General features: G+C 48.4%; 1 protein-coding gene across 8 annotated transcripts in view; it reads right to left on the reverse strand.

The window, feature by feature from the left end:
• sumf1 (sulfatase modifying factor 1) overlaps positions 1 to 21,622 on the reverse strand; it is a 172,376-nt gene that overhangs the window by 52,590 nt on the left and 98,164 nt on the right. For 5 of the 8 annotated variants that reach the window (XM_086001360.1, XM_086001359.1, XM_086001365.1 and 2 more), the window contains exons 6-7: positions 15,285 to 15,399; positions 7,504 to 7,617 (exon numbers count right to left, since the gene is read on the reverse strand). In XM_086001360.1, coding sequence (XP_085857486.1) covers positions 7,504 to 7,617; positions 15,285 to 15,399 — 229 coding nt within the window. Of the gene's footprint in view, positions 1 to 1,985; positions 4,123 to 7,503; positions 7,618 to 15,284; positions 15,400 to 21,622 lie in introns of those variants that run through there. The other 3 variants (XM_086001361.1, XM_086001364.1, XM_086001363.1) reach the window with 3 other exon arrangements.

Here is a 21,622-nt window from a genome sequence, read left to right on the forward strand (position 1 = left end):
TGGGTCTGTTGTAGACTAATTGATAGAGATTGATTGCTGTGATTGATCAAGAACTCTATTATCATTATATCATGCGACTATCAGGATGGTAGAAGGCGAACTAGATGGACTGTGGTCTTTTTTCATCTGTGGTGCCAAATTTGAACAAGAATCAATCTGTGGGAATTATGTAGGTCAAAAACCTCCATGAAATAATGAAGACAAATTGGTAAAACTGACAGGCGGAAAAGGCTTTCCACTTTTAGCTGTGGCAGCTCATCTACAACGATTAATAAGATTTGGAAGGTATAAATGCATCTTACTGTGAACCACACAGGAGGAGGGAGAGTAAAAGCACTCTGAATCACCAACATCCTACATTGGACTAAAGCTCCCTGTGGAGCATCAACAAGCAGCTACCAGCCAATAACTTCTGTGGTTTCTTAACCATGTAGCACTTTTGTTTCCTTTATATCCTTGCTCAATCCAGATAAATGTCTACAGTCCAAGGGAAGTCTGGTTCTCAAACAATTCAGATCACGGGAAAGTTTATATTGTCTTAATGCATTTCTGTGTGATGTGCCTAGTCACTTTAATTTTGGTTACTGCCAGCTAGCTAGCTTTCTCCAGGCTGCAGGGAACACACATTGGGGTCGATTTTCATTGACCCGTGGAATCGGGATTGGAGGCATGCGGGGGGTTAAAGTTCCGAATTCGGGGGTCCCGACCCTATCCCGCACCCAAACCCACCTCCATGCCAGTTTTAAAGGAGGCGGGTACCCGCCCCGCACTGGGACCCGCCTACCCGAGGCGGGAAGGGATTAGTGCCAATTAACTGCCTGTTAACAGGCAGTTTTTAGCCTAATCCCTATTTTAAAGCTTGAAGTCTGGGATTCCCGACGGCTCCAAACCACGCCAAGTTAGAGTCGTCGGGCCGTCGGGTTGAAGGGCTTGGAGGGGTCGAGATGTCGGTGTTCAGGTGAGTGATGTGTGCATGAGTGCAAAGGTAAGTGTCTAAAGAAGTTTAAATTACCTGTACTTACCTTTACAGCCTTCCTTCCTCTAGATTTCGGGAGTCCATCATCTAACCGGCACAGAAAGCAGAATGGCTGCAATCTGTCAAAAGTGACAGCCTGCAGCTTTCTGAGCCGGTGAGATTTCTAACTGAGTCTGTGTCGAAGGACTCAGGTTAGAAGTAAGACTGTCAGTGTTTGACAGCTTCAAACAGCTGTGAAACACTGATATTTCATCTGTCAAAACATCTTGACAGATGACATTTCAGTCTGTGACGTCACCTGTTGCTGGGTGGCCCTTAATTGGCCCGCTGGGCGGGCTCAACAAGGTCAATCAAGTTAAAATCGTGTGGATTGACCGCATCTCGATGGAGGCGGGACTACAACCCCGAACGTTGTAGTCCCGCCTCCTTCCCGACTTCTGAATGAAAATCACCCCCATTATGTCTGATATGCAGAAGGTCACTTCCATTGTTGATTGCAAACCATGTAGAAACGCTTACCCCCAAAACTGATGATTTTGTCCTGAAATCTATCAAATTAAGGTCATTTGGTTGATTTTCAAGATATCCGTAATACGCCGTATATTCCGATCCCTACGGGTGTGTACGCGCTGCGCACACACCCGTAGGGACATCGGAAATGCTGGTTTCAGGCACGCGAAGCGCATGCGCTGAAAACCGGCATTTCTGATCTGTCAAGAATGCTCGACAGATCGGATGCCTGCCCTGGAGAAGGACCTCTGCGGGTGGATAGTACCGCTTTCTGGAGAACCTCCGTCCGCAGAAAACCCTTAGAAGTCTTACGCCTGGTAAAAGCAGGCGTAAGGCTTGCTTTTACCAGCATAAGATTTGAAAAAAGATTTTTTTTTAATTCACTCATTTATCATTTAAAAATGGTAAGCAATTATTTTTTTCAAAAAATAAAGTTTTTGTTTAAAATATTTAATTTATTGTAATTTCAACTAATTTTTAAAATGTGATTAAAAAAACGTTATTTAATGTTTTAGTGTTTTTGAGGTGATCTCCATGCATATATTTGACAGGTCTATCTGTCAAGTGTATGAAGGGAGATTCCCTTCTTCGATTAGCTCCCCATGGCCCACGTGATCCCAGGGACGCTTGCGAACCGCATGAGCCTCTGGGATACCTGGGCCCTGCGCATTTTGAGATGGAGAGGCCCAAGAGCGGAAGTGTCCGGACCTCAGGAGCCCTCTGGTAAGAGCGTAGATTTTTTCCAGATCGGAGGCCTCTGCACGCGGGAAGCCTCCTATCGGAAAATACAGGCCAATATCTTGCAGTCCTGAGGAAGGGTTTTCAACCTGAAACGTTGATCAACTAACTTCTGTTTCTCCATAGCTGCTGCCTGACCTGTTGAGTATTTCTAGCTTTTTCTGTTTGTGTTTTCAGATTTCCAGCATCTGGCGTACCTTGCTTTTGATTTAAATTAGGGTGAAATGCTAGGCAACACGTGTAATATAGAAGGGCTGTCTCACATCTGAAGCAAGTGTTAAGCAGGAGGGACCTTTCGTTTTCTTACATTACAGATTTTAACTTAAAATTTCAGGCATCTTCTGTGAATATCTGACAACCTGGTGCAATTTTTGAGAGCTAGATATTTGATTTTGTTTGCTCCTGGTTGAACTTTAGAGGAGATAGAAAGCCTATCTCAGACAGTTTTGCTCTGTGAGATATTTCTGAAGCTATTGAGGTGGACCTGGAGATTCAATGGGTGCAATGAAACCTCACTTGTACATTATTTTAACGATGTTGATGCAGGTCATGTACTACTGACCGAATTGTTTGTTATTTTTGCATCAAGGAGGTGTACACCACTGCAACCTGCTGTATTGTCTGTTGCTAATGTTCCTTTTAATAAACACACTGCGGCAGTTTACAGCCGACGCCACTGTCCAGCAGCGTGATTCTTCCACTGCTTCCCAAAGTCTCCATCACAAGGGGGTTTGTAGTATATCCTGTAAGTTAATACAGTACAAGGGTCTCTGTTCAACCCCATGGCTCTCTACAGATATTGGACATAGAAAGCAACTCTCCAGCTCGCTTATATAAGAGTAATGTTTGGCGCGGAGTACAACAACAACCTGTATTTACATAGCATCTTTAACATAGTAAAACGTCCCAAGGCGCTTCACAGGAGTATTATCAGTCAAAAAATTTGACACCGAGCCAGAAGGAGAAATTAGGGCAGGTGACCAAAAGCTTGGTCAATGAGATAGGTTTTAAGGAATTCCAAAGCTTAGGGCCTAGGCAACAGAAGGCACGGCCACCAATGGCTGAGCAATTCTAATCAGGGATGCTCAAGAGAGAAGAATTAGAGGAGCGCAGATATTTTAGGGGGGTTGTGGGACAGAGATAGGGAGGGGCAAGACCATGGAGGGATTTGAAAACAAGGATGAGAATTTTGCAATCGAGGCACTGCTTAACCGGGAGCCAATGTAGGTCAGTGAGCACAGGGGTGATGGGCGAACAGGACTTGGTACAAGTTAGAACACGGGCAGCCGAGTTTTGGATCACCTCAAGTGTATGTAGGGTACTATGTGGGAGGCCAGCCAGGAGTGCGTTGGAATAGTCAAGTCTAGGAGGTAACAAAGGCATGGATGAGGGTTTCAGCAGCGGATGAGCTGAGGCGGGGTGGAGACAGGAGATGTTACGGAGGTGGAAATAGGCGGTCTTAGAGACACAGCGTAGTAAAACTAAAAGTTGTAACAATCCCATTTGCTAGCATGGACAGTTTACAAGTCACAAAAAGAATGAAACCCAGTAAAGCTAAAGTCAGAGTATCACATTTCCATTTTCCTCTACACCATTCCACAGAGATTAGAGGCAACGAGGTGAAGTACACTACTCCCAGCTATTTTTCTGAAAATCAAAGCACAGGCCTTCTTTAACGTAGATTTACCCCAATATACTTAAGCTGTTCTTAGGAAGAGAATACATTTTTTCCTGACCAGCAGCCAGGATACATTAATAGCCGGGGCTCTGCAAAGATTTCTACGTAGACCTAGTGCCAGGCTCCGGCCTCGATGTATGAATCAGATGCTCAGGCTGAATGAAGCCCACCAGGGCAGCTGTCCAGTTGTAAGGCACACTCAGTGCGTGCACCTAACACTCTGTGTAATTAGAAAACAATTAGATTGAAAAATAGCAAGAGTAAGCAGCAGGTGATATGGGTTAGATGTACAGATAGAATTGGTGAGAGAAGAGGGGCTTTTGTTAAACTTGCAATCCGTTTATACCGGCATCTGTTCAGATCAGTACAGGAATTAAATCTTCCAGAAATATGTGCGCCTCCTTTAAACTGGCATCAATTTGGTACGTACAACTTGCGTGACATTAATTGGCCATTTTAAGGTCTAACCATCTGTTGGGTACATTAAGAACATGATATATGGGAAACGATGGACTGTAGCTGGAGGGCAATTCATTTTAGGGGACAACAGATCAGACCCTTCCCCCTTTACATGCCATCTATGTATACCAGTGTTGGTAAACTGGATGAAAACTAGCGGACTTCTCTTTTATAGCAGATGAACGAGTTTATCACCCCCACAACTAAAAGCCACAATGCAAACTAGAGGGCAGGTAAGCCCATTCGTGCACCAGCACATGCTGTACAGAATGAGGATATGCACACAGGGAGTGCGTGATTTCAGATCCTCAGGGATGAAGGGGACACTGTTCAGAAGTGAAGTGAATCTCCAGGCAGGAGCGAGGGAAGAAAAAAAATGGCCACCATACTCCAAATGACTCTTGCGCCAGTGGATGGTGATATTTCTCTACTGTGTAGCTCCTTCCTTGGCTCAGGGTCCATTTTTTCCTAGCCCCTCTGTAAAGCACTTTAGGATGTTTTCTTCTACATCAAAGGCACTAAATATTGTGCAGTTATTGTACATGACAGTTTCTAATCTTGTCATTTTTTTTTAGCAATAGCGATCGCCCCACATTCACAGTAGAGTTTAGCTCTTTAAGAGCTATATTTTTTTTTGCCCCCTTTTCAATGCACAAGGCTGTTTTCAGTACCTGTATATAGGTCACTCTCTAACAGTGCACCCAAGGGAGTTAATTCAGAGTCAGTGCTGTACTAAGAATCAGATCCAGAAAAGCTCCCATTAGTCTTTTTATTTCAAACGTTACATGTAACACCGGATACTAAAATTAACAATTCATATTTCATTTACATACTTCATTTACACAGATGAATAATTGATTTATAGAATGAACGTTACCCATGACTGGTCTGATAGTGCTCTTACAAGGCTGCAGTCACTCTTAACCACAATAGACATCATTAAATTTTGTTAGGCACCTAGTCTTCTCTACCTTGGGAATTTCATTAGTACGGCTGAGGGTTGAGATACTAAATTGGGCCCCAGCACCTGAATGGAGATTTAGTTGTTGAGCGCCATCAAAAGAGAAGAGGATAAAACATTTGCCTTGCTTACATCAACCTTACACATTCCGAGTTATATTGGGTTCTCTGCTTCCTCTCAATCAAATCCAATATACTTCATTCACCATTGGGCTAAAGCCTCAATAACAGACATTTTCAAACCTCCAAGCCCACAAAATTCAAACCAGCAAGAAATATAAGCACAGAAAGGGACGAGTTGCCTGGGTTTTGTGAGCCTGATTGTGAGAACTCATGGCCCACTGCCCACTGATATAAACATGGATCCTGTTCCCTGGCCATCATTCTTCCCTCAACCAAAACTGGATCATCTGGTCATTGATTCACTTGTTTGTTGTTTGTGGGACCTTGCACAGATCGACTGCTACACTTGCCTATATAATAGTGACTGCACTGCAAAAAAATTAATTCTCTGGTGGTAAAGTGCATCTTAAGGATGCAATTAAATGCAACATAAATGTGAGGTTTCTTTCTTTCTAAACTGTTGTTATATGAAGTCAGGCTTTTCACCAAGCAGGCTAGCAGTAAATTATGCACTTACAATTACACACAAAGGGTTAACTATATATTCCGAGCTCTGACTCTCCCCTTGCAGGCTCTACCTCGACCCTGGATAATCATCTTACGTGGGTGATCAGGACTTTTGTTTTGTGAAGCACTACAGTGTTTGTGCAGAACAGGGCGGTGAGAAAATGCACAAAGTCTTTCATTATTCACACCGTTTGATTTTTTCCCCCCCCCCAAGGTTTTTTTTCAATGCGGAGGCACATAAATTGCACGAGCAACATCCACATGGTCCCAGCTGACAGCAACCAGGGAGATGGTTACATCACACTTTGATATGCAAATGGAGCACTTTGCATAGATTTGCAAAAGGAGCGGTTTGTAGTTTTGTGCTGATAGAAGGATTATTCAACCTGAACTGACCATGGTCTGAAATGTTTCTGCAAAAACCTTTCGATTAAGTAACGCTGCCTTGTTCTCATTCACTTGTAAATAAAGCCTCCACTGCATCAAAGGAGTGACTTGGTAAACTAACTCCACTTATTCCAGATACCTTCTCCGAATCTGTGCTTATAGGAACGCGTCAGATTGTGCTGTGTACTACCCAGGCCACCCCAGAATTGTTCCTGCAGTATTTTCTGGATATATCTATTAGATAAAATGCATCAAATAAAGTCTAGGAGCTGTAAAATCACTGCCATGTTTTGCATTTCTAAACATGTCAAATTTACTGAGTATGTACTTCAGTGCTTTGATGTAATTTAAAAAATCATCTCTCTCTCCAGATGGCTTGGTGATAAGTGCAGTGTGCAGCGTAAAACTCAGCTAAGCAAACCAGAATAATTTCCCGTCTGCCGAGTTGGCTAATCTCAATCGGAACGACAATAGACGCACTGTGATTGGTCTCTGTGCCCTGGGTTCCTGATTGCCCCCTGGTGGAAGGTGATGCATCACACCCAGTCTTATGTAAATGTCCTTATTTTGGTTGCCAAACCAGACATCATACACAGGCAGATCACATCATTCAGCCACAAAAGCAACAGGACTTAGGACCTGGACTGGCAAAGAACCAAGATCACACGCAGCAATGATCATTGAAAGTTTTGAGGTATGTTGACCACTTTGTATGGTTTTTGATAAACTAAAAAGGAAAGGCATTTACATTACAAATTCAGACAAATAAAAAAAAAGCTCATAGGTCACAGGTAAATCCTCCATGGCAGAAAGAGCAGATTAAAATTTACAAAGATCCCAGGTCCCATCACAAGTTGAACATCCACACAAGCATTATTTGTGTTCACATCCAGGAGACTATTTCCCCGTGTCTGCACTGCTGGCAGGGAGTACCAACCATTCGCCATGCAGATTGGAAAGTCGTGGGTCCGCTGCCCGCCGATTTCTGTTCAGTGCCAATGGTCAGAAAATCATGGGTAGCACAGCCTCGATTTCGCGATACGCGCCAACGGCAGGGGGTGCCCTCTCGCCAGCAGCACAGACTCAGAAAACCAGCCGTGTGATGCGCAAAAGGCATACTGTCTCTGTGCAAGACCAGTCATAGTTGAGTGACTGAGATACTTACAGGATTCTCCATCGCATCAGTGCTGTGGTGTACAGTCCACCAGTCAGAAGTCCATTCCCAGGCATTCCCAACCATGTTGAAGAGACCATAACCATTGGGAGGAAAGGTGGTGACCTGTGAGATGGGGGGAGGAAACACATGGTCACCATAGTTAGGGGCTTTTAGCAACAATACATCATGTTCTCTTCATGCTAACACTAATTCATAGCAACACAATAGATCTCAAAGCATTAAGCAAATATTTAACTGAATATATTAACACTGTTGAACTTAAAATAACCACAAACACCATTATATCTCAATGTATGCAGGTCACGGGTAACAGTCCAGATCCTATTCTTCACATTTATTCCTTTCACTTTCAAAAACGCATCACCTCTTCAATTAGTGAAACCGCTAAATATTTCTTCCACATGACGATAAAAAATGTCTAAATGTTGTATAAAAGTGTACATAATAAAAAATATCAAAATCCTGAATAATTACCTACCTCCCCTTCCTTTTCAGTTCCAACCCTCCCCCAAGCCGCACGTTGGTCCTGGGTTGACCACAGAATCACAGAAACCCCACAGTGCAGATAGAGGCCATTTCGGCCCATCGAGCCTGCACCGACACATATCCCACCCGATCCCCGTAACCCCTACACCAACACATATCCCACCCGATCCCCGTAACCCCACGTATTTAATCCCCCTAACACTAAGGGTCAATTTATCATAGCCAATCAACCTAACCCGCACATCTTTGGACTGTGGGAGGAAACCGGAGCACCCGGAGAAAACCCACGCAAACACGGGGAGAATGTGCAAACTCCACACAGTCACCCGAGGCCGGATTCGAACCCGGGTCCCTGGCGCTGTGAGACAACAGTGCTAACCACTATACCACCGTGCTGACCAGATGCTCTGTATACAAAGCTGCATCTGAACTGGGGTGACCCACCCAAACCAGTTTACCTTCTCTGTAGGGAAATGCCCTACGTCCTCTCTGCACCTTCTTTCCAACAGGACAAAAGACTGGAAACCTGCTGTGTCGGAAATTGCATTCAATTGCTCTGTGACATATGCGTTGGAGCACCAATACACTGATTCTGTAGGAACGTGGGTTCCTAACTAAAAGTCTGAGTTCTACTCAGGCGATCAAACAAAACGAACTTTAATGAAACAAACAGGCTTCAACAAGAAACTGCAGGATAACATCGAATGTAGGTCTGCTCTCTCTGGAGGCTCCACGAGGACTGCCCCTGCAATCCCGTGGCTGACGTCATGACGTCATCACGTTTTCCCGCCAGTGGGGAATCACGTGATGAACGGCGTGACGTCATCACGTTTTAGCCGCGCTGTTAAAGTAACCACACTCTGTACAGTTAAACAGCATAAATAAAGATACAGACTCAGGCTGTAGCTAACATGTTGTTAAAGGAATTATATACAAATGATCCGAGTCCTTTGGTGGCTCCGCCACATGCGCCCCCCCAGAATTGTCTTTAACAGCAAAAGTGAGACGTCGAGGAGGCCTGACAAGTCTGTCCGAGCGACTTCGGTAACCCTGCAGAGGAAGCTGATGGACGGTGGTCGAGCTGGCGGGCGGTTGTGGTTGATCTGGCACGGCGGCTGCGGGCGGTCGGCCACGTTTCGGCGGTTGAGCAACGACGACTGGGCGGTCCAGGTCCAGGTGAGCCGGCTTCAACCGGTCCACCGAAATGTGATCCGGCTTTCCTCCGATGTCAACCAAAATGGATTTGTCTCCTGATTCGATGACGCGGAAAGGACCAGTGTAAGGGGGCTTGAGCAGATCCCGGTGAGCGTGGCGGTGGATAAATATGTACTCGGCGTTCTTCAGATCTGCTGGCACGTGGGAGCTCTGTAGGCCGCGATTTGATGTAGGCACCGGAGCGAAGCATCTGGCCGCTTCCTGGTGGCTGAAGAGTTGCTGGGAGGCGGACCATGGCTCTGTGGGAGAAGGGAGGAAATCCCCTGGTACTCTGAGCGGCTGGCCATAAACGAGTTCAGCCGAGGACGATTGCAGGTCTTCTTTGGGCGCCGTACGAAGACCCAAAAAGACCCATGGGAGTCTGTCCACCCATCCCGCACCTTGAAGACTGGCCCGTAGGGCGGCTTTAAGCGACCTGTGGAATCGCTCGCAAAGGCCGTTCGCCTGTGGATGATAGGTGGTGGTGCGATGAAGTTTGGTGTCGAGCCCCTGAGCTACAGCATTCCAGAGCTCCGAGGAAAATTGTGGCCCACGATCGGAAGAGATGTTCGCCGGTACCCCGAAACGAGCAACCCAACAGGAGATGAAAGCTCTAGTGACGTCTGCCGAAGTGGTGGAAACCAAAGGAATTGCCTCTGGCCACCTAGTGGTGCGGTCCACCATGGTGAGGAGATGCGTATAACCATGAGAAGGCAAAAGTGGCCCCACAAGGTCCACGTGCACGTGGTCGAACCGACGCTCCGGAACAGCGAACATAGCCACTGGAGCTTTTACATGACGCTGGACCTTGGCCTTCTGGCAGACCACGCAGGTGTTGGCCCAGTCATGGACATCGAGGTGCATACCCTTCCAGACGAACTTCGCCAACATTAGCCGTTGTGAAGCCTTCATACCAGGGTGCGACAACCCGTGTATGGCGTCAAACACCTTCCGGCGCCATGCGACTGGCACGATAGGTCGGGGAACGCCCATGGAGACGTCGCAAAGGAGCGTGGTGCCTGCGGCCTGGAAACTGACGTCGGTCGCTTGGAAACTAGAGGGGACGGTTCTGTATGATTGGACCTCTGGGTCCGAGGCCTGATCCGCAGCCATGAGGGCGTAGTCAATCCCAAGGTGAACCGCATGGACCGTCGCGCGGGAGAGGCAATCCGCTACCAGGTTGTCTTTACCAGACACCTGTTGAATGTCCGTGGTAAATTCAGAAATAAACGTCACGGTTCGGCGGTCTTGGTCATGGCGAACGTTAGAGGCTTGTGGTCGACAAAAGCCGTGAAGGGACGTCCTTCTAATAAGAACCGGAAATGGCGAATGGCTAGAAAAAGGGCCAGCAACTCTCGATCGAAGGTGCTGTATTTTCTTTCATTTTTCCGTAGTTGGCGGCTGAAAAACACCAGTGGTTGCCACGTGCCGTTCACCCACTGTTCCTGCACTGCGCCGATGGCGTAGTCTGATATGTGGTAAGGGCGATGGTGGCACCTGGAAGTGGGTGCGCCAGCATGGTTGCGTTGGCCAAAGCGCTCTTGGTGTTGATGAACGCCTGGTCCATCTCGGCCGTCCAGCTGATTGGATCCTTACCAGACTTGCCCTTGAGGGCCCCGTACAAAGGCTGCATTAGTTGAGCTGCCTTAGGGATGAATCGGTGATAGAAATTGACCATCCCCAGGAACTCTTGCAGGGCCTTGATGGTTGGCGGGCGCGGGAAAGAGGTAACAGGTTCCACCTTCGTCAGTAAGGGGACGGCGCCATCTGATGTTATGCGGTGTCCCAAGAAATCGATCCGCTGCAGGCCGAACTGGCACTTGGCCGGGTTGATGATCAAACCATGCTGGCTGAGGCGTGTAAAGAGGGTACGCAAATGGCAGATGTGCTCTTCCTTGCTAGCGCTGGCGATGAGAATGTCGTCAAGGTAGACGAAGATGAAGTTTAGGTCTCGGAGCACGGAGTCCATCAAGCACTGGAAAGCCTGTGCCGCGTTGTTCAAGCCAAACGGCATCCGCAGGAACTCAAAAAGGCCGAAAAGGGTGATGACTGCGGTTTTCGGGACGTCTTGCGGGTGCACGGGAACCTGGTGATACCCCTGGACGAGGTCGACTTTAGAAAAGATAGAATTTCCCGCCAAATGGGCCGAGAAATCCTGAATATGCGGGATCGGGTACCGATCAGGAGTAGCGGCGTCGTTCAGGCGTCGGTAGTCACCGCATGGCCGCCAGGTTTCGGAACAATGTGGAGAGGCGAAGACCAGGGACTATTCGACCGGTGAATAATCCCAAGCCTCTCCAACATGTCGAACTCCGCTTTCGCAGCCGCGAGCTTGCCGGGTTCGAGCCTTCTCGCCCGTGCATAAACCGGGGAGCCAGTAGTGGTGATATAGAAACATAGAAGATAGGAGCAGGAGTAGGCCATTCGGCCCTTCGAGCCTGCTCCGCCATTCAACGAGATCATGGCTGATCATCCAAACCCTAGCACCCGGTCCCTACACCAACAGCCATCCCACCCAAGCCCTATCCCCGTAACCCCACGTATTTAATCCCCCCTAACACTAAGGGCCAATTTTTTTATCATGGCCAATCAACCTAACCCGCACATCTTTGGACTGTGGGAGGAAACCGGAGCACCCGGAGGAAACCCATGCAAACACGGGGGGGAATGTGCAAACTCCACACAGTCACCCGAGGCCGGATTTGAACCCGGGTCCCTGGCGCTGTGAGGCAACAGTGCTAACTACTATGCCACCGTGCTGCCCCATGTTCAACACCATGCTTCGTTGCCGAGGAGGAGAAAGTGGGCCTTGTCAGCTCCGGGAACTCTCCGAGGAGCCGAGTGAAGTCATCCGGAGAAGGGAACGCGCAGGCGATAGAGAGCGCCACGGTGGTACCGTGGTGGCACGGAATCGAGTGGAAGGTGGCCATGTTGATCAACCGGCGGTGCCGGACATCGACGAAGAGGCCGTTGGCACACAGAAAATCCGCCCCTAGGATGGCCTGTGAGACTGTGGCCGTGACGAATTCCCAATGGAAGCGCTGTCGGCCGAAACAGACTTGGACCCGCCGCTTTCGGAAAGTTTGAATGGCTGCGCCATTAGCCGCCACGAGGGAAAAGCAGTGGTTCCCAGCTTGCATATCGAGATTCGACGCAGGTAGGATGCTACACTGCGCTCTGGTGTCAAAGGAAACATTGACCCGATAGGGAATCGGTGATGTAAAGAAGTTTCCCCGTAGATCCGATGGCCATCGCAGCCGCGGAGCACGCGTTAGACCCGGTCCTCCTTCGCCAGGAACGCTGCAGGAGCTTTGTTTTTTTTGGGGCGAAAAGCTGCAGGGAGAGCGGCAGCGTCATGCTTTCGCACCAAAACGGGCGTGGTAGGAGCACCAGCCCGCTGCAAGAGTAGCTGGAGCTGCGTCTGTGGGGGATGGGCGCCTCGTGGCCGCACAGCACTGCTGGGTTACTGTGAAAATCTTATCTGCTTCGGCAGCAAGCTCAGCGCAGTCTGTGATCTCGGACCTGGCTAGGGCAGCCTGCACCTGCTCCAGCAGTTGGCAGAGGAATAGCTCCCGGAAGTGGAAGCATTCCGGTTCGGCACCTAAGAGTGTGAGCATTTGGCTCATGAGCTCGGACGGTCTGGAGTCCCCAAGGCCGGGCATAGCGAGGAGCCGGCGAGCGCGTTCCGACTTCGAGAGCCCGAAGACTTGTAGCAACCGCGCCTTTAACATATCATACTTGCGGTCAGTAGGAGGACTTCCGAGGAGGCGGACGATTCGCGAGGCAGTGGCGCTATCGAGGGCGGAGACCACGTAGTAATAATGGGTCTGATCCGCGACGATGTTCCTGATGGCGAACTGGGCTTCAGCCTGGATAAACCACGTGGCTGGTTGTTGCTCCCAGAACTGTGGCAGTTTCAGAGTCACGGCGTTCGTGTTCATGCTGAAGATCTTCTGCGAAAACCGCTCACGAAAGTCGGGGTCACCAATGTAGGAACGTGGGTTCCTAACTAAAAGACTGAGTTCTACTCAGGCAATCAAACAAAACAAACTTTAATGAAACAAACAGGGTTTAACAAGAAACTGCAGGATAACATCGAATGTAGGTCTGCTCTCTCTGGAGGCTCCACGAGGACTGCCCCTGCAATCCCGTGGCTGACGTCATGACGTCATCACGTTTTCCCGCCAGTGGGGAATCACGTGATGAACGGCGTGACGTCATCACGTTTTAGCCGCGCTGTTAAAGTAACCACACTCTGTACAGTTAAACAGCATAAATAAAGATATAGACTCAGGCTGTAGCTAACATGTTGTTAAAGGAATTATATACAAACGATCTGAGTCCTTTGGTGGCTCCGCCACAATTCCCCCCAGTAATAATTTTTTGAGAAATTATTATTCGGCAAATCTCCCTCCCCTCTCCCCCTACCCCCGCAAAATCTTTGCCCTTCCATTCCTGAAGGCACTGATCGTGCCAGGTTTTTGGAGAACAAATTTTCCTCTTTTGCACTTGGATGCAGTCACCTCAGCAGAAGGCTTTGAGGAAAACTGGACAAGAAGGATCACATGCTTGTAACAGAAACTTCACGATCCTCTGCCCAGCAATTTAAATGGAAGGAAAATTGGGTGTGCAAGCTTCCCCGGCGGATATTCCTCTAATCGCCTGGATGGATTGCATATTTACAACTGAGCACAAAGGAGAAAAATATGTTCCCCTCCCCAATTTTTGTCATACCATTTTTTCTTCAATAGCTGAAATTTCTAATGTCCAAAATAAGAATTTAAACAAAAGGAAATCAATTCAAAAACTTATATATTTAATAAATAACATGATTAAATTGATCCATTAAATTCTCTTTTGTGTCTTTTAATGGTTTGATTTTTATTTGAAGGCCTCGTCCTCCCCAGAAACTTGGGCTTGGAATTGATATTTTTGCCCAGAGTTGTGACTTTGCGAGCAAAATTTGGATTGTGCAGTCTGGTCAATTCTCATGTACCAGAATGCATCACTACCATTCAGTCAGATGCCAACTTCAGCAGATTTTTCCTGAGTAGATTTAATTCAAATAATTTTGAAAAGGAAAAATTTCAAATGCTTTGAGTTAAAATTTGCATTGAATGTTTTTCTTAATCAGACAGGCTGTGTGCACAAGAGAGTGGAAATGACAGCATTCTGATTAGGCACTTGTTGTACTTTTTGTTTTGTCTTCTGTCGATTTTTAAAAAGTGTATTAAGCTGAGGAACGAGACAGAGAGTGAGCGAAAGTCACTTTCCCCATTCTAATTTAAAAAGCACAGGTTCAATTTTTAAAGCAAACAAAGCCTCTTTGAAAGAAATAGATTGGAAGAGAGGACAAGGCAGTCATAGGAGGAGCAAAGCAGGTTGAGGGTAAGGAGGCCGCCTCCCACCAACTATCCTTGGGAGTGGTGGGGTGGGCAGGGGAGGTAAACAGGTGGTTAGGGTGGGATGGAGGGGTGAAGTAGATGAAGCGCAAGTGGTAGTGGAGCAAGGAAGAGGTAGGGATTCAGGGGTTGCGTAGGTAGTTTGAAGGGGAAGAGGTAATGGAAGTAAAGGGCAGTAGGAAGGTGAAGGGATAGGGGATACAATGGGAGCGAAGGGCAGGTGAGAGCATATGTGTTTGGCAGCTGCTGAGGGTTTCATTTTCCCCACGATCACCACCCAAAACGGAGCTGGAAGCTGCTGATGACTCTTTTCTGCACCATGCCATGCCACCCATCACCTCCCACCTGGAAGGAAAGGAAAAGACAGACCGAGAAGCAAATGAGGGCAGAGCGAGGAGCAAAGAGAGTTAGTGCAAGAAAAGAGAAAGAGACATAGGAGCTGATGAAGCGATGCAGAGGGAGAGAGAAACAGCATTACAGAGAAATCAGAGGCAGGTAAAAAAAAGAATGACCCTATTCTCCAACTTATCATGTGTAACACCATGGAACATTGGCTGGTAATCTATTAACAGTTTTGATACAGCATGCACTTCCTGTTACACTTCAACACATCCTTTCACTCACTGGGAGCAATGCCACAGGAGATTGGCTAGTATGCAACAAACATTCAGACTGACAGGCACTTACGGGGGCAGTGTTGGTGTATCCATCATCTGCTATGTTGTGGTATGGGAAGTCTCCCTGCCAGATGTTCATGTAGTGCTGACCTTTAGGTTGCAGCTTGTTCCCCCATGGGAAGAGCCTGTGAGAGTGTGAAAGTTGATGCAACGGTCAGTAATGGGCATCTCCTGAGCTCAAGTTTAGCAATCAGACAAAGCAGCATCCCCCAATAGGCATTATTCATTGTCTCTCTCTGTCACCATCATCTGTTTAGCTTCTATTACATTGGGTTAAGCGTCACGTTATTGCAGACAGAACATGATGTGCAGCCAGTGGCAACCTCAAAGAAAACTCGCCAGGTTCACCAAGAGTCATCAGGAAGATCGTTAGGCAAGGGGTTTCCACCAGCAGTATGAGACCCATGCTTCGAGAGCCAGTGGCACCAGCACAGCTCTTGCACAATATAAAAGCAGCTGCAGGTTTTGTCTTCATGATAAAAGGCTCCCTCGATCCTTTAAGTAGGCAGTGAATACTGATAACTTGAGCTGCAAACATCTGTCCTACACTTCTTTCCTCTCTCTCCTCCATCCGCACTATGTTGAAAGCGAGGCATATTGCAGTTTCCTACTCTCACTCATTCTTTCTGAAGACCTCTGAATAGTGAAAGTCCTTTACCTCCCTCCATTCTTCTTTCCTCCTACAATCTTCAGACTTTTAAAACCCAAGCATATTTCCTAATTTACCACATTTGCTCTCGGTCTCTTCGATGTTGGCACTGCGCTGACGGTCTTAGCCCTTCGCTCTGGTTTCTCAAAACCATACAAAATACAAATACGTTGGAATAAATTTAAATGTATTGTTCTTTGTCGCTGAGGCAACTACATCAGGTCCCTATCACGTGTTCCCAAATTGATGAAGGAAGAACATAACTGAGGTTAGTGTGGTATTGGACAAGTGAACTAATGAACACCAGATGTTGGTCTGTTCTTTGTGTGCATATTTGCCATTATTTCAGCTGCATCATAGACACAAAGGGCTGGATTTTGTCAATGGGGACGTGATGGAGGTGGGACTCCCACTTTTTGGGTTGTAGTCCTGCCTCCATTAACTTGTGGCCAACCCACGCGATTTTCCCTTGATTGACCTTGTTAAGCCCGCCCAGCGGGCTCAGCAGGCCAATTAAGGGACATCTGGTTACTGGTGAAGTCAGTGATTGACATTTCATCTGTCAAGAGCTTTTGACAGATGAAAAATCAGCGTTTGACAGCACTGTGAAGCTGTCAAACACTGAGGGCAGGATTTTCATTGGGCCGTGGAGGCGGGATTGGAGGCGTGCGGGTGGTTAAAATTGCAAAAACTGGCGGGCGGGCCCGAACCCGCCTCCATCCTGCCTCCACTAAATTTTCAAAACTTCGTGTCTGATGTTCCAGTCTCCGTCCCGCCTCCAAGAGGCGGGATAGGCCGTTAAGGCCCTTAACAAGCACTAAATTGCCTCTATAATGCCTTTTTGAATGGCCATTGCGATTTTAACCCTTTTCCCACGTGAAACATGCCTGTTCTGAAACACGACGGTAAAACCTGGCAGAAGCACAATTGGATTGCTGACTATCAGGTCAACTATTAAAGAGGAGATTTGATCAGCCATCATTTGCAGATGGCAGGACTTTGTAGTCTCAGGTCTGGGGGAACTTTTAGAAGGCATAACCACAGCTGTGGAAGTTTGGAGCCTGACTCCCATCTCCAATGTGACCTCCTGGGAAACACCTCTCGCCACCTTCACTGAGCGCTTCCTCAACTGAGGCATCTACCAAAAGCATGGGAGCCATTTATTTCCTTCCCTTCTAGATATTAGATGAGGCCGAACAACAGCAGCAACAACAGCAGCCCCAACAGCAACAGCAGCCCCAACAGCAGCAGCAACAACAGGCGCGCCAAGCTGCTGCTCACCCACCGGACGATGCACAGGCCAGAAGGGGTCAGCTCATGGAAGCCCATCGGTGCAGGAGATACCCTCCAAACAGGGTCTACAGACACAGGGTCAGTTATCTCAACATGGCTGAGCAGCAGTGCCAAAGGCGGCTCCGACTTTCGCGAGAGGTAGTGGGTGACATCTGCGCAATGCTGCAACAACACCTGCAGGCCAGAGGACCAGGTGGACAACCCTTACCAGTGGCCATCAAAGTCACCACCGCACTCAACTTTTTTGCCTCAGGCTCATTCCAGGGATCAGCAGCAGACATCAGCGGCATCTCCCAGGCGGCCGCACACACTTGCATCACGCAGGTAACCGATGTCCTCTTTGCCCTCGCACACAATCACATCCATTTCACCAAGGATCGAGCAAGTGTCACGGTGCGTGCGGTTGGATTAGCTCATCTGGCAGGCTTTCCAAGGGTGCAGGGTGTCGTTGACAGCACACGTGGCCCTTAAGGTACTCCATCGCAATCCAGGTATTTTTGTCAATCGCAAGGGCTTCCACTCCCTTAACGTTCAGCTGGTGTGTGACCACAAGAAAGAAATTTTGCATGTTTGTACCAAGTACCCTGGCAGTTGCCATGACTCCTTCATACTGCGCCAGTCTAGTGTGCTATTCAGTCTGCCAGACCAACTTAACGGATGGCTACTTGGAGACAAGGGCTATCCCCTGAGGACGTGGCTAATGACGCCGTTGAGGAGACCATCCAATGAAGCTGAGGTGAGCTACAACTCCAGCCACATGTCCACCAGAGCCATAATTGAGCAAACCATCGGTTTGCTGAAGATGCGCTTCAGATGCCTGGATAGATCAGGTGGAGCCCTGCAGTACTCAGCAGCCAGGGTCTCCAGAATCGTCGTGGTTTGCTGTGCACTTCACAACATGGCACAGCGTCGTGGCTTGCAGATTCCTGAGGACCAAGTGGCTCCTCACATATCCTCCTCAGATGAGGAGGAGGAGGAGAGCGAAAACGAACATCCTGCAGAGGCCCATCAACCAGCAGCAGCAGTACGCGAGAACATAGCTGCCCGGGATGCAAGGAACGCACTCATCTTGGCCAGATTTGCTTAGCCTAGCCACTCGAGCACTTTTGCCTCGCATCTTCTTACCTGAGCATCGACAATGGCCACGAACCAGCGGATTCCTAGCAATTTGACCACCATAATGACAATTGCAAGTAATCCTAAACCCTCAATGTGGAAGTCCCATTAGCGAAATGACACATGCCACAACTACAGCAGTAGCCATCAGATTTTTTATGTACATGATTCATATGATGGCTTTTACACATAAAACATCAAATTTCACCCAAGTGACTACCCTTGTGACTATTTGTGCAGTATCTTTCTCTTACGCGTGCTCCTACGTGGTGCTTCCCCTGTGGCTTCAGCAGATGTGGAGGCCCCTTGCTCACTTTCTTGCTGCTCCTGTCTCGACACCTTTGGTGGGCGTCCTCTGGGGTGGCGAACCTGTGAGGGCTTGACAATAGTCTGCTGCTCCTGCGGCTGTGCAGGGGTTGAGACGCCGATCTCAGTTGGGTGTGGACTCTGGTGGGGCTCTGACCGAGGCCTCTGCAGTGGCATGGAAGTGTGAGCGCTTGGAGAGGAGCCCCCACTTCCTTGATGTCTGCCACCAACTTCCCTCTCATGGGTCAGGTCCCCCTCAGCACTTGCAAGCGGCTTGAGAGCACCTTGCTGCACATCAGGGGGGCCATGGGGACTCGTATCTGCACTGGCAGTCCTACTCAGAGGGACTGCCATGAAGGTCTGGTTTCTCTGTTCAATAGCTGATCATCGCTCCTCCAGAGATGTCAGTCTATTCTGAACACTCACCATGTTTTCAACACTCTGGCGACTTAACACCTCCATGGAGGTTGCCATCCTTTCCATGGTGATGCGTTCATGCACCAATGACTCCACAAAGGCTCTGCTCATGTTACCGAGGGACTCCTCCATTCGCTCCACACTCGCAACGACCCTGGAGACAAAACCTGTCAGAGACTACTGCATCTTTTCCTGGAGTGCCATCACCGTTGATATTGTGGATGGACCCAGAGGCAGAGGGTCGACATGCAGCTGAGCCGAGCTGGCAGAGTCCTGCGCCCTCTGACTAGGACTCTCCACTGCTGTCCCTGTCTCCACAATCTGCTGATGCTCACTTGTGAGCTGTGATACACCAGGTGACAACACTACTCTATGTCCCGAAGGTCCCACCGAGGTGTGAGTGTCTGCGTTGGTGCTGGTGCAGGTGCGCTGAATTCTGCTGACGCTGCGCCCTCAGAGGTTGCAGCTTCCTCTGAGGAGTCTGGAGGCTCAGCCTGTTCCTCTTGGCTAGTGGGGACGGGTGCTTGCGATGGTCCTGTGGGGGAATAAAGGAAAGAGTCAGATTTGTGATGCCAAGGTTACATGCACATTGCAGGTGATCATTCGTCCACCTGTTAGAGCTTCCGAAACATTATCAGCGACTCATGCAATGTCAATGAGATGGAAAACTATTCTGTCACCAGCTTGCTGTGATACACCCGTCTGTCCGTCCCCCACATGCGCGTCGTCCTCCACTTCTACGATCTCCAGGACCGCCTCCTCCCAGGGGGTGAGGTGGGCTACTGATGGTGGCCCTCCTCCTGTCCTCGCTCGTTCTCTTTTATTGTGAGCTCTCTTATCCTGCAATGAGGGAGACAAGTGGAGGTTGAGTGAGAATGAAGGAGTGAGTGTAGAGAATCTATAGCATAGATGCTTAGAAGGAGACAAAGATGGAGTGAGGTGGCAAGACCAAGGGCCCTCCCTGTGTGTTGTCAGTTGTTTTCATAGCATCAGTGTGATCGGGAGTGTGAGGGCTGCATAGTCGAATAGTTAGGTGAATGTGACCATAGAGAGAGAGGGAATGGGTAAGGGTGCATGGATGTCAGTGTCAAGTGGGATGTGGAGGAAGAGATTGCTAAAGCTGAGTGCTGGTGAGGAAAGGCAATGGGGATCAGATTGAGAGTGATGGGAAATTCACTCTCACTTTTCCAGTGCGCTGAAGGTCATGAAATCTCTTCTTGCACTGTATCCAGGTTCTGCGGGTAGCCGATAAGGAGTTGACCTCCTCTGCCACTTGCAGCCACGCAGCCTTTGTCTGCTGGGGAGGCTTCTTCCTCCCTGATGAAGGGAAGAGCATCTCCTTGTGAGCTCTTGCTCCCTCCACTAAAGCCTGCAGGACAACGTCGTCGAAATGGGGTGCAGACCTCAGTCTTTCTCTGGCCATTCTGCTTCCAGCTCAGTGTATCAGCCAATGCCAAAAGGTTGGCAGTCTGCAGAAGAAGCAAGGCTTCTTGCAGATCTTAAATGCAGCAGCAATGATGACGTCATCGGAGGTGACTTTCAGACTGGAGAAATTCATTTGCCATGGGTTCCCACACACTGGAATTCAATTGGGCAATTTAGTTAAAATAGCATCAATCTCCCACATCGAATTAGATTCGTGTGGATAACATGAAATGCGGATTACATGACATCAACCCGCACCTGAATGAAAATCCAGCCCTGACAATCTGACTTCTAACTTGAGTCCTACTCAGACTCAGTTAGAGATCTCTCCACACCAGAAAGCAGAATGCTGCAGCTTTTTACAGTTCAGCCGCCATTCTGCTTTCTGTGCCGGTGAACGGAGGGATTCCCGAGAACTGAAGGAAGGAAGCCTGCAGGAGAAAGTAAAGGTAAGTAAAACTTATTAAAACACTTTACACTTACCTCTGCACACATGCACTCATCACTCACCTGCACAACGGACATCTCGACCCCTCCAGCCCCTTCAGACCGACGGTCCGCCTCACTAACTTGCCGTGGTTCGGAGCCGTTGGGAAGCCCACACTTCAGGGCTAAAAATAGGGATTAGGCAAAAAACTGCCTGTTAACTATCTGTTAACAGGCAGTTAATTGGCGCTAATCCCCTTCCTGCCTCAGGGAGGCGGCTCCCAGCACAGTTCGGATACCCGCCTCCTGGGACATTGGTACGGAGGTGGGTTGGGGGCGGGATGGGTTCGTGCCCCCCGATTCTGCAATTTTCCCACCACTCCCGCCTCCACGGGGCTTGGAAATTCGAGCCCAAAGAATGCAAGTGGAAATGACTCTTGTAGTCAGGCTGTTAAATCCAATCACCTTCGCAGCCCCACTAAAGTTTCCTACCAACATAGATTGCGTTATCCACCAATTTAGTACATCCACGGCCATACCGGCCCACAGCAACCACATGTTGTAGTTGGGTGCTATTTTAATTGCATTGCACAAATTCAATGGCACCAACTTAACTCAAAGTTTTCACCCTTCCTCAAGCCGAGTGGATATTTGCCAAAATCCAAGACTGTATGTGTTCTGATTTCTGAAGGGGTGATAATGGCTGGTTACATCAA

Source organism: Somniosus microcephalus, chromosome 11 (genome assembly GCF_052327205.1).
Source record: "Somniosus microcephalus isolate GS21.2 chromosome 11, FLI_Smic_1.0, whole genome shotgun sequence".
Taxonomy (NCBI): domain Eukaryota; kingdom Metazoa; phylum Chordata; class Chondrichthyes; order Squaliformes; family Somniosidae; genus Somniosus; species Somniosus microcephalus.